At 40.1% G+C, this 13,800-nt stretch overlaps 1 protein-coding gene and 1 non-coding gene across 2 annotated transcripts; one reads left to right on the forward strand and one right to left on the reverse strand.

Annotated features, from left to right (window-relative positions):
- The first annotated feature begins 2,274 nt into the window (after window positions 1–2,274).
- On the forward strand, window positions 2,275–7,468 carry LOC131228989 (heptahelical transmembrane protein 4-like). The gene is made up of 4 exons (XM_058224839.1): window positions 2,275–3,186; window positions 3,310–3,595; window positions 4,021–4,345; window positions 6,489–7,468. The coding sequence occupies exons 2-4, from the start codon at window positions 3,312–3,314 to the stop codon at window positions 7,140–7,142; spliced, it is 1,263 nt and encodes a 420-aa protein (XP_058080822.1). The 5' UTR covers window positions 2,275–3,186; window positions 3,310–3,311; the 3' UTR covers window positions 7,143–7,468.
- A 940-nt stretch (window positions 7,469–8,408) lies between these two features.
- On the reverse strand, window positions 8,409–8,482 carry TRNAT-AGU (transfer RNA threonine (anticodon AGU)). The gene has a single exon. It is a non-coding gene; the product is annotated as a tRNA-Thr (tRNA).
- Between the last annotated feature and the right edge of the window lie 5,318 nt (window positions 8,483–13,800).

Here is a 13,800-nt window from a genome sequence, read left to right on the forward strand (position 1 = left end):
TTTAAGATTATTGTTGTCAAGCAATTGGTAATGTTTTTGGGTATAACTGTTGTTGGGAATGTTTGGTACTATTGGATAAACTAGCTTTAAGTGAAAGAATTGTAATGACGAGAGTCTTCCACTATGACAAGTTTTTTTTTGTAAGAGATGTCTATACATACATAGTTATATGTTACAAAGCCTTGTTAGGTTAGGTTTTGCGTGTTCTCTCTCACGTGGTATTTTCTATATAAGAAAGACCATAGGTGAAGAGGTAATTTATTCTTGTATCCATCTTCTAGAGTATTCGTTAATAGAAAATAAAGATAATTCTTGTATTTTCATAGGTTCTTACTCTTGTTCCGATGGTAGACTTACAAGAGTTTCAACACTAGGTCAAGGTTAAAGTACTCATAGGTGGTGAAAACCTACTACGGCGTCAGTGTGTGAGTGTGTGTGGGGAGTACGTGTGCGTGTGAAATTTTTTTTTATATTTTTGTTTTCTTTATTTCTAGTGAAGAAGAAAGTTTTATATTGTGGTTCTTTGAAATAGGCATATTGTCGAACCACATAAATTATTGTACATCTCATCTCTTCTTTTGATCCAACACTTTGACTTTTTATTTGGCCATTTTTCTTTTATGGTTTTAACTTGGCCTACATTGATCCTGTGTGGGTGTTCTTTTTTCTTTTTTTCATAACAAACTCCTGATTAGATGCATATGGACCTTTTGATGTAAACTTTCACATAAAATACTACTTCCACCAATGTGCCATGTGTACAATATTAGAGCCATGAAAGAAGTGGGTCACATGCCTTGGACTAAAAATGACAAAATCTAATTATTAGGTGGGCCATAAATGTACTTTCAGTCATAGTTCGGATGTTTTACCCCATCAACATCGGTAAAAAACATTGTATTTGAAGTCATGCGCAACTTTGCAAGTTAACAAATTTCTCAATTAAAAATCCAGAGTTTTTGGTCTATGTGACCCCGTAAGATAATGAGGTTGTATAATGAGCCCCATACATACAAGAATAAGAAATTCTAGCCCTAAAATCACTTTTCATTTCAGGAGGACAAAAATACCCCTCTGCTACGATTGCGCCTCGTAGGGCGGCATCTCGCCTCGAGAAGTGAAAGGTCCTTTTAAAAGGGAATGTGGGCCCGACTCAAAACTAAAATTCGGCCCATCCCCAGGCCGATCTAATCCGTTCATTTTAATCGGACAGTCGTGAATTGACGAAAATGACCTTTCAATTTTTCGTTTGAAGGTGTTTGTGGCCCACAAATACATTAATTTTATGCATTAATTCTAAACGGTTTCCTTCAGTATGGTCCATCTATGATGAGATTCGCCCTCAAACTTAATTAGGTCAATGAAATAGTCAACCATCATCGGCCAAGATGGTGATGGGGGTTTTAAATTCAACCCCTCCATGAAGAATTTTAATTTCATGTCATTGGGCCAAAATTGAAGTCAAATCTCATCACATATGGACCACACTGAAGTACAAAATTTTCTATTAACACAAAAAATTAATATAGTTTTGGGCCACATACATCTTACAAAAAACCACTGAGAAGATCCATCTATAAGTTCACAACAATCCGATTAAAATGAACAAATTAAATCAGTCAAAAAGTGAGCTAAATTTTAATTTATGGTGGGTACACATTGCCTTTTAAAAAAATCAATTCATTTTTTAAGACGAGAGCCCACCATACCAACTACAACGGTGGCGGAGAGAATTTTTCATCATGCAATAAACGAGAAAGTGATTTCAAGGCTAGAATTTATTTTCGCCAAACACAACCACGTTGGCCACGTATACCAAAAATCCAAAAAACCACTTAATCTTCACGGAAACTATAATGTTCGTCAGCCACACGTCTCTTCCAAGCTTTGCCAAAGGCAAATCATCCACAACTGACGTGGCATGCATAATCGCCAATACCGACCGTCAAAATCAAAGTATTCACCGGATGTGGGTCATAACCTTAAATTGAACTGCTCTGACAATCTCATCCAATTTGCAGCCAAAAAAAAAAAAAAAAAAACTGTTGAAATGTAATTGATCGACGGTCCTAATTCGACTAGCTAAATCAGTTAATTAAGATTGTCCAATTTGGGTGATTTTGATTTACATCTCCAACCACAGCGTCAATCTACGGTCTGGATTCAAGTGCATTCATGCCACTGTAATTTAATAAGCTTCCATTACTTAGTAAGTAGCGGCAAACAAACACTTTTGTAATCTGGTCTTGTTCCTATCTCTTTCATGGATCCCGAGATTAACTAGGTGAGTGGATCCCTGACTGTTGGACCCACTTTGATGTATTTTCCTTACATCCACGCCGTTCACAAGTTTTTACAGATAATTTTAGGGCACAATACCAAAAATTAAGAAGATAAAAATCTAATGTGGACCACACAACAGGAAGTAGTGGAGATTGAATACCCAACACTAAAAACTTCTCCGGGGCCACTGGAATTTTTATTTTCCATCCAACCTATTGATAAGGTTACAAAGACCTGGATGAAGGGACCACATAAATATCAGATTCATAAAAATCTTTTCTGGCCGACAATAAGTTTTTAATGGTCAATCACCAGTGTTTCCTGTGGTAGGATCCGCCTGAGATTTGGATCTTCTTAATTTTTTGGATCATATACTAAAATCAGCCATAAAAACGGATGGACGGTGTGGATTTAATAAATTTACATCAAGGTGGGCCCCACAGTCGGGGATCCACCCACCTAGATGCATCCGGGTGATCTGGGTATACACCGAAGCCACGCCCCTCCTTCATTCCCAACGTGTTCGGAAGCTTGAATTCTTATAACCACCAAAACTACCTCGCATTCTCCGCGCGCGCATATACACCGAAACAAGGTGTATATTCCTTCTTCTCCCGTCCCATTCCTCCATCCTTCTCTTTCATTCCTCCCAATAAAATAAAAGAGAAATCTGATCTCCTTCTCTTTCCCATCGAAATCACACCAGTTTCAGTCCAACACTCCAAACCCAAGCTCTTGTTATAAACACAGCATTCCTTGATTTTGAAGTCTTTCGTCTTGTCTCTCGATGTATATATCCCTGGATAGACTTTCATTTGTAGTATAAAATCACTACCCTTTTTCAAAAATTCATCAAAATCAGCTTCTGGGTTTTGTTCTCCAGCCCTTATTCTGTAACACCAGGTACTTCTCATTGATTTCTCCATCTGGGTTTTCGATTTCAGATTGAGATTTGATGGTTTTTTGTAATGTTTTGATGTTTATGTTATTGAGTAATGTAATTTTGTGATTTGTATGTTTTGGAAGGGATGTTGGGTGGTGAGTGTTTGGAATGCGAGAATTCGATGGTATCTTCAGATACATTTGAGAATTGCGGATTTGGTGGTGAAGATGGGAATTGGGTTTCGTCGAGGGAAGGGAAAGGGAAGAGATTGTGGAAGAAAGTGAAGTATCAACTTGTTGAGTACCATTCCTTGCCTGGTTATTTGAGGGATAATGAATTTATTGTGGGTCATTACCGATCAGAGTGGCCGTTGAAACAGGTTTTCCTCAGCATATTTACAATTCACAATGAGACTCTCAACGTCTGGACGTAATTATCTCAGAACTTGCTATTTCTCTGTTTCATGGTTCTTATTTTGATTTTGAGATTTTCATTTAGAGAAATGCTTTATGAGCTGCAGTTTCATTTATGTCCCAAATGTGTGTGGTGATCATGAACCCTTGATCCGGTGGTCCATTTCGTGGATGGGCTATAGGCCACAAATAAAAGCATTTGGGCAGCTCTGACCATCTGATTTTCATGAATTTTACTCATTGAATGTGGAAATTGGATGCGGGCTGTTGCTCAATTTTGAATAAAACGAATCCTTTTTAGGCTACTGAATGGATGATATGACAATCCGCCTTATCTTTAAGGATATGGCCCATTCGCACACTCGCCCACTAAATCAACAATCGCAAGTTGTTTTCATGTATCCTTTTATAACAATAGAATTCACTATATTTGTGTCGCAGGCATTTGATTGGATTCTTCCTTTTTCTCTCTCTTACAATATATACTGCAATGAAGATCCCAAGGGTGATGGATCTTCATTCTCTCCAGCATCTGCCTGATGTTCTGATGAGGACTGATCTGCACAAAATGCATTCCGAACTCTTGACTTGCCTTCCGTCAATACCCAACATGTCCGATTTGCAGAGATTGAGGGATGAATTGAAGACATCCATGCCTTCTTTGGACTTGCTTCCATCGTTGTCTGGTTGGCATGTTCCTGAACTTCTTACCAACTGCTTGCCAGAGAGATTTTCCCATGCAAACCACACCGATGTATGCGTTCTGGTAAATTCCACAATCCTATTTCCCCATTTGGTTATTATTTCTGATTTGTATGAAAATGTATGAAAATATTCTGTTTATTTGTTGAGAAATAGTAAATTTAATGAAAAAAAAAAAAAAATCATATTTCCATTAATTGTAACTGCTCATTATCTCTCTTTTGGTATTACTAAGATGATAGAACAATGGGCTTTAGTGGTTCCTTTTTCCTGGATCTGTTGGGGTGTGTTTGGATGTATCCTAAATCACTCATATGATTTCTCCACTCCAAATTGATATTAGCTTCCTGAAAGGAAACCAATGGAGATATGGGCAAAAGACTGTCTTGCTTGCCCCGCTAGGTCATCTATTGAAGGGGCATGGGTCAACCATTAACCATTATTTGGATTTGTTTTCTAAAGCTTTCTCTACGCTAGAACAATCTTTGAGTTCCCTATGCAGTGGGTACTTAGGCCTTAATAGCATGCTAGTCGCACCTATTACAGATTGCATGAAAAAAGGGTTGTTTCCCGTTTCAGTGGATCGATGAGGCTGACAAGAGCTTTGCTGAAATCAAGCATCGGTTGTCCACAACACCGGTCTTGATTCTTCCTAGTTTCAACAAGCTGTTTGAGGTTGAGTGTGACGCCTCATATGTTGGGATTGGAGGAGTATTATCACAAGAAGGCAGGCCAATAGCCTTCTACAACGAAGCCCGAAAGAAGTGGTCGACATATGAGCTTGGAGAACTACTATGGAACATTTGAACTTCTATGGCATATATCACAAATGATTTGGTTGTGAAAGAATCCCATGTTAGATTATTTGATTGATCCAGCTGTAGAAATGCATCAACGCTCTTCCGTCATCCGAATACTTCCTCCCATAATTGTTAATCAGAATTTATGGAAGAGCCAAGCTTGTCATGTGGACCTTCAGATCCCAAGAGGGGACCCTTTCCAAGATGAAAATCTACCTTTTAAAACCTATTGATACATAGGTAAGATGAACTTAATTAAATCCTAGAGCCAGTTTGGATTAGGGAATTCCTTGGTAAAGAAATCAAAATTGAAATGATTATAGTTCCGGCATGTTTGTATTGCAAGGAATTCAATGTGTGGATATGGAAAATGTAATAAGTATGCATGAATGTTTCCATTTTCATGCTAGAAAGTAGGATTCCAATTCATTAGGCAACAGTCACCTAGTTTCTCATTCCAAAGAATCATGGTTGTGGATGATTAATTCACGGAATCCATCTTACCCAAACATCCCTTGTTCTCTTATCAAGGGAATCCTGATAAAATGGATTCCAAGACATTCCCAACATGGTGGAAAAAGGTTTCTGTAATTTTGCAGAATCTCTCTTACTGTTGAATTCTCTTATCCAAACAGACCCTCCGATTGCAGCTGCGTGTCTTTGTTGTAATTTTTGTCTGCTATGGGTAGATTGGTCATTATCGGTGTTTCAGTAGTAATTATCCTCATTCCAATACTTATATTCTATAATTGATTGAACTTTACAGCCGAAGAAAAGGCTCCCATCTCATCCTTTTCTTTCTTTAAGTATAACCTTCAGTGAAATAAGTCTTTCTGCATACTTTTCAATCGGACCTTGATATTAGCTTCCTTTAAGATAGCTCCAGTTCCATCAGCTACAACTGCACATGGAATTCATTAACAGCATCTTATGTAGTTATGGCCACATTCAGATGCACTATCGGATTAGATTGCAATGATCACTTCAGTAAGCAAATGAACAAATTGAAATTTCCTTCTTTAGGATTCATACCAACAAAGCCAATTTGGTCATTTTATCTCTATTGAACTAATTATTGTAATTTAATTCAATAGTGCATCCAAACATAGCCTTAACAGTATAGCACTGCTCTAATTACCATCATGTAAGTAACACTATCCTTGAAATGAAGTCTAGAGCGCATTTGATTTTGTAGGCTTTTCTATGTGGTTGGGATCACTAGCTTCTACAGTTCTCTAAGGAGTCCTAATATCACTAACTGATGGATGTGATAGCTTTCTTCTCTGAACTCTGTCAATTTTTCTGAACCATTGATTTGATTTATACATGTGGCCCACCTGATGATCGCATCTTGTTGTTGTTACCATTCTCAAGATTAACTCAATCGTTGTTTCTATGTAAATACAGCGGAGCATGAAAGACGATGTGGCCAATATGATAACACCCTTACTGGTGAGGCCAATTACACGCTGGCCCTTCTTTGCTTTTTTAGGTGGGGCCATGTTCTGCTTGCTGGCCAGCAGCACGTGCCACCTCCTCGCCTGCCACTCCGAGCGCCTCTCCTCCATCATGCTCCGCATTGATTACACCGGCATTTCCGCCCTTATTGCAACATCCTTCTACCCGCCGGTCTACTACTCTTTCATGTGCGACCCGTTCTTCTGTAACCTCTACTTGGGCTTCATAAATGTTCTTGGGATCGCCACAGTCATGTTCTCGCTGCTACCAGTCTTTCAGGGCCCCAAGTTCCGGACCGTGCGGACCATCCTCTTCTTCAGCATGGGCCTATCAGGGGCAGCCCCCATACTGCACAAGTTGATCTTGTTCAGGCATCGGCCTGAGGTGGTCCACACCACTGTATATGAGATACTGATGGGAGTTTTCTACGGGGTGGGGGCACTGGTCTATGCAACCCGAGTGCCGGAGCGGTGGAAGCCCGGGAAGTTCGACATTGCTGGGCACAGTCACCAGCTGTTTCATGTGCTGGTTGTCGCAGGTGCATACATGCATTACCGTGCGGGCTTGGTGTACCTTAAGTGGAGAGATTTGGAAGGGTGTTAATGGTAATGAGAGATTGGTTATGGAGAAGATCTCTCTGTTGTAAAGTGCACAAATATTGGGACTGTGACTGTAGATAAGCTGTCAATGGTCAGTTGGGTCATGCACCATTTTAGATTTGAACAAGTGGGGCAGGTTTGGCAATGGGTTCCACTTTCTTAATTACTGTTTGAGGTGTAGATTAATTTGGAAAACGCATTTGGATGGAGTGTTTTGATTTTGGAATTGATCATTGTCCATTGAAGTCTAATTAGAGTGGTTATTGTAGAAGATAACTATCTTGCATCAATGTCTACTTGTAGGACTCTGAATCCAGAATCTCCCTACATGCCAGCAGGGCACATTGTGCTAGATGTGGGCCCTGCTGTAGCCGAGCTGCTGGGTGACTACATGCATTGAAAATGGATCGCCAATGAATGCTTTTAACTGTCCATTTTATTCATACAACTGTGGCCCACCTTATGACCAGACTGGCTTGATCATTGTGCTACACTGGACGCCCAGATCTTGGACTCAAGAGTCGGTTTCAAACGAATAGCCATCGTCGTTGTCCCAAGGTATATAATTTTCAGCATGAGGTTGATCGTCGGATGCCGTTGCTCATCCTCATCTGATTTGGGTTGTTAGCTCTACCAGCCCTGTCAATCAGTTTTGAAGTTACACAGCAAATCCTCACCAGAAATCCAGCTAAAAGGCAAAGTATCATTTTATTTTTACAATTTTGGCAATTTACGGGTACGTTTGGATGCACAAATGAATTGAACTGCAAATGTTCAGTCAAAATCAAGAGGAATTGAAACAAAGATAAATAATTTTTTAGTGTTTCTAATGAGGAAGAAGCAACAGAGTTACAGTTCCATTCAGGCCCTGATGCCTTCTCAATGAGTTAGTGAACAATGTGCTCCATTCCCGACCATCCATCATTCATGGGTGGCCCACTTAATTTCAAAAAAATGAGCATCTTTTGAAACTGAATGGTGGGCATCAAATGGATGTTAAGACAAAGTGATTAGCCATAAAAAAATAATAATAAAAAAATCATTTAATTAATTAATTAATTATGGCAAATGGATGGCATCAAATGGATGTTGAGACAGAGTGATTGGCCATAAAAAAATAAAAATATATCATTTAATTATTATTATTATCATGGCAAATAGATGTTAAGATAGAGAAATATGCGAAATAATATTACAAAAATAATATTTAATTAGCAAATGGATATTAATAGAGTGATTAACGGTAGAAAAAAAATAAAAATGTAAATTTTGCTTTCATTGAGAGTTGAACTCAAGACCTCCCGCTTACTAAACGGGTGCTCTAACCAACTGAGCTATGAAAGCTCGTTGAATTATTTTATAAATATTTATATTTAATTGATAGATATAATTCCATCACCTTGTATTATCGATTCTTCCTTCCATGCACTAAAAGGTGATTGACCACTAAAAACATTTTGTGGGCTACAAAAGTTTTGGATCAAGCCGAAATTTGTTTTTCTACTTCATCCATGTTTGTGTGACCTTATCAACAGATTGGATGACAAATAAACATTACAGTGGGCCCTAGGAAGTGTTTAATGGTGGAGAGATCAATCACCACTGTTTCTTATATTGTGGTCCACCTGAGATTTGGATATGCTCCATTTTTGGGTTTACACCTTGAAATTATCTGGAAAAATGGATGGGCGGAGAGGATGTAGAATAAATACATCAGCGTGGGCTCCCACTGTAAGGGCCACAACGTCTTGGGTGAGGCCAGTCCGCACCTAATCCGCTCCCCATGCCCACCTAAGTAGATGGATTAAAACACAGGTGTCACTTTGGCACAGGCCTAGTCTAAACAGAGTCTTTTATGTGCAAAATCTGAACGGTATATGTGATGCAACACCCCGTGAAACCCGGGACCTTACTTTTACCCTTCTTCAAAACTTTAGTGTGCCATTACAAAAGAGAGGTAAAAATCAAAGGAGGAAACTGTTTCCTTTTTTCATGGCCCACTGAAGTTTTGGATAAGGGTAAAACTCGGGCCCCATGGGGTGCTACATCACATGGACGGTTCAGATTTTAGACCCATATCACATGTGTTGAATTCTGAAAAAGATCTCATGAGTGAGATATATATGTGTGTGTGTGTGTGTGGAAATAGTTCTATGCGATCGAGCTCATGGGAACTTTCCATGAGGTTGAGCTGTGTGGGCCCCACCGTGATGTGTGTTAAACATCAACACCGTGCATTTGATGGGTCCCCTTTAGATCATGGGATATCCCAAAAATCAGTCGTACATGGAAAAATATATAAAAGCACTTGGTGGGGGTTGCATCTGAAACTTGGTCTGACCTCTCATCCAAGCAGGACAGACATAATGGATGGGCTGAATTTGTAAACCACATCTTGATGGGCTGAAAAACGATTATGAATATTTCAATGGGAGGATAACCCCTCTCAACTTTTATATGTGGTGTGGCCCACACAAGCCATGGATTGAGTTGATTTTTAAGCCCTAGGCCCACCATGGAATGGTGCATCTGACTGATGGGGTAGATGTTCGACAAGCATCATGGTGGGGTCCACACAGCTCGACCTCATGAGAAGTTCCCATGAGCTCGACTGCATGGAGCCATTTCCCACACACACACACACATATGGGAAATGGTTCTATGAGGTCGACCTCATTTGAATTCCCACCGTGATATGTGTTGAACATCAACATTGTGCATTTGATGGGACCCCTTTAGTTTATGTGATATCCCAAACATCAGCCGTATATGGAACTCATGTGGGTCATACCATCTAAAACCATGTGAAGACATGACTAAAACATATAAAAGCACTTGGTGGGGCCACTTTAGTTTTGGATGTGGCTGAAAGTTGCTCTGGCCTCTCATCCAAGTGGGATGCACACAATGGATGGGCTGGATTTGTGAACTACATCTCAATGAGCTCGATAAATAATTATAAATGTTTTAATAAGAGGATAACCCCTCTCAACTATTGTATATGGTGTGGCCCACCCAAGTCATGGATTGACTTGATTTTTAAGACCGAGGCCCACCGTGTAATGGTGCATCTGACTGATGGGGTAGCTGTTCGACACACATCATGGTGGGGCCCACACAACTCGACCTCATCAGGCTACTCTCTCTCTCTCTCTCTCTCTCTCTCTCTCTCTCTCTCTCTCCCTCCTGAATGGCTACGCCTACTATTTGTCTGTCCTGACCCCACTATCCATCTGTCCCAACTCGACTCGGTCCTGACTCAGTGCTAACTCAACCCGACTTGGCCCTGTGACCGACCCAGACTTGATCTGGGTTAGTCGAGGCCAAACCCAAACTCACATCAGGCCAAGCATGCTTGACTCAGTACCGAGTCAAATCGAGTTCAGGTCAAGTCTATTTCAAAACCGGGTTAAGTCAGCCCTAACTTGGTACGACTCAACTGGATGCCCAGCTCTACGGGCCAACCTGATTTTTTTTTATCCTAGGCCTAACTTACTATTACACATTAAATGGTCAGAATGGATTTCACGTGCATATCATAGTGGAGCACCTGAAATATTAGGGTGGATGGTGGGATGTTTCGCTTATATATTTTAAAAGAAAGAATTTTACCAATGCCATACCTTGATTTTTGACTCGGACATGCCTTGATTTTTTTACTAGGATAACAGTGATATGTATATGAGATTCGCTTGGACCATTGCATGTGTAATCCACATAATGGCCATGGACAAAAAATCAAACTAATTCAGGAAAACAGTTGGAGGAGAGTCATCCACTCTTGACTTTTACCGGGCCCACTATGAAATCCAGTCCAACTATCAGATGTCAAGGTTGCCTTGTAAACTCTATTGGGCCGCGCACGTCTCGCTCAATTGCACAAATGGTTCGAATTTTAAGCCTGAGCCCAGCTCGAGACAGGCGACTCAAAAGCCCATTAGATCAGCCGAGCCCATTGGCAACCCTAGTAGCGCAAGCGCTGCGTGACCACAAAATCATGCTGATAAAAAGAACTCAAGTGAACCACGCCGTCGAAAATAGTTGAATTGAGATGCCCGCAACGGATACCTTTCCGAGGTCCACTGAAGTCAATGTTCCCTCGTCTTGGTGGAAATCATCTTATAAACGGTCTCGATGGAATATAAAACATTCGGGTGGGCCTAGGAAGGTCGTAATAGTGCGCAACCCCACTACCACGGTTCCTTGTGGTGTGGCCCACTTGAAATTTGTACTTTCCTGATTTTCAAATCACATTTTAACGTAATCAGGCGAAACTGATCAACGGAACGGATGTGACATAGACATCACAATGCGGCCATGGAGATTTTTTGGACGCATATTTTCTAAAAAAACCCATTCCCACCGGGATGTTTGTTAGAAATTCATCCCGTCTATCCGTTTTAGAGTTCATTTTAAGACATGCCACACAAAATGAAGTGGATCTAAAACTTGAGTGGGTCACGCGAGAAGGAAATTTAGTGAAAGCAATTCCTACAATTGTAACCTTATGGTCTCCACCTTTATGTTTAAAAAGTCACTAACACTTCGATGAAGTGAAATTACGGAGAAAAAAAAACAAAAGAAGCTGCGATGAATCTCTACTGTTTCCTCTCGTGTGACCCGTTTAAGTTTTGGATACACATTATTCTTGGTCAAAACTCTTTAAATGAGCTCTCAAAACGGATGAACGGTGTAGATTTCTCAAAAACATCTTGCTGGCGCTACACGGCAACCTTGTGCAGGATCTTCATGCGAAATGCTTTCCTGCGAATCCGCGTCCGAGATTTTTGGTGAACGGGCGCGAATCGGGTACTACCCTCACCACGAGTCAGCTAGAGACGGGTGGTCCCTTTAGGGGATCCGTGGGGCCAACTGTGACGTATATATTTTATCCAAGCCGTTCATCCATTTTGACATATCATCTTAGGGCACGAGACCAAAAATGAGGTAGATTAAAAGCTCAGGTGGATCACACCACAGTAAGCAATAGAGATTGAATCTATACTGTTGAAAATTTCCTATTGTACACTGTGATATTTATTTTCCATCTTACGTATTCATAAGGTAACATAGACTTGTAGTTCACTTGAGCTTTCAATCTACCTCCCTTTTAAGGTAAAGTCTAAAATTACCTTTAAAAATTAATAGAAGGCATGGATAAAGTGGCCACGGAGACCCTGACAGGACCGTACGTCTCTAGCTAAGGCCTCGCGGGGTAGAACCCAATCTGCGCCTTCGTTGCACGGAAACGGATTGGCTACTCCCCTGCCACCAGCCCGGGGGGTGGTGGTCGGTGCTCTGTGGGCCCTATAATGATGTATGTGTTTCATCCGTTCCGTACATCCATTTTTTAAGATAATTTTAGTGCTTGATCCCAAAAAATATAGGTATTTAAATCTCAGGTGGACCACACTACAGGAAAATAATAGCGAATGGATATTCACCATTAAAATCCTCCTAACGCCTACTGTACTGTTTATTTGACATCCAATCTGTCGATTACGTCATAAAGTCACATACGAAGGAAAAAACAAATATCATCTTGATCCAAAACTTTTACGGCCCTCAAAAAGTTTTTAATGGTCATGTTCATTCAACACTATTTCCTTAATGTGGTCCACTTGAGATTGGGATATACCTGTCTCATATCATAAAATGATCTCTTGGTGGGCGCACAGAGCACCGGCCACTAGCCAATGACCAGTGGCAGGGGAGTAGCCAATCCCTTCACTTGTTGCACGGGCTCATTGTCATAGGAAATGGAATTAGCTGTCACGTGGGTAGTACTGTATTACCTAACCTTGTAGGACCCACGTTGATGTTTTGTTTTTATACCCTATCTATCCATTTTCTTTTCCATCTCATTACAGGTATAAATCCTAAAAATTAAAAGTATGTAAATCTCAGGTAGACAACACCACTGGAAACATGGACAAATGACCATTAAAAACTTTTTCTAGGGATCAAGCCGATATTTGTGTTTCCGCTCAGGGCATGTTTGATTTTTAAGAATAAAGGTAAATACATGGGAAATGGACGATAATTATTTCCCCCATGTAATTAATGCACTGTTCTTATGGTTGATTGAGCCAAAAAATGAGGTAGATTCAAAGTGGAATAAAAATGGATTCGAACGGCCGCTGTTAAAAACTTTTTTAGACTCACTGTTTACTTTGGTGTGGGCCACTTAAATGTTAGATTTGCCTCATTCTTCGGATCATGTGTCAAAATATTTTGATAAAATGAGTGGATGACAAGGATATGTTGTATACATGACAATGGGGCCCACAAATTTACATCAGCCATTTTTGGACCAATTTTTGAAGCAAGAATACCATTGTAATTTCAAACAGGTGAAGTTGTAATAATTAGCTATTTCCGGGCATTTCCACTGAATTTGAAAAATCAAACAGACCCTTAATAGAGTTCTTATTTACATTATCAACAGGTCGTATCCAAAATTAACATTAGGAAAACCAGGGGCCTTTGGAATTTTTAATGGTGAAGACCTAAGTACCAATATTTCCTCTGATGTGATCCACATGAGATTTATATCTGCTTAAGCTTTGGGAAAACATCCTAAAATGGTCTGGAAAAATAGATGAACGGCATGATATACAACACATCATCAAGGTGGTGGGTCCCACGGCAAGGGTAACACA

The sequence above is a fragment of the Magnolia sinica genome, chromosome 16 (assembly GCF_029962835.1).
Source record: "Magnolia sinica isolate HGM2019 chromosome 16, MsV1, whole genome shotgun sequence".
NCBI lineage: Eukaryota > Viridiplantae > Streptophyta > Magnoliopsida > Magnoliales > Magnoliaceae > Magnolia > Magnolia sinica.

Coding starts and splice junctions, on each gene's coding strand:
- LOC131228989 (XM_058224839.1), top strand. CDS start 3,312: ATGTTGGGTGGTGAGTGTTTGGAATGCGAGAATTCGATGGTATCTTCA. Junction 3,596..4,020: donor GAGACTCTCAACGTCTGGAC/GTAATTATCTCA, acceptor TTTGTGTCGCAG/GCATTTGATTGGATTCTTCC. Junction 4,346..6,488: donor ACACCGATGTATGCGTTCTG/GTAAATTCCACA, acceptor ATGTAAATACAG/CGGAGCATGAAAGACGATGT.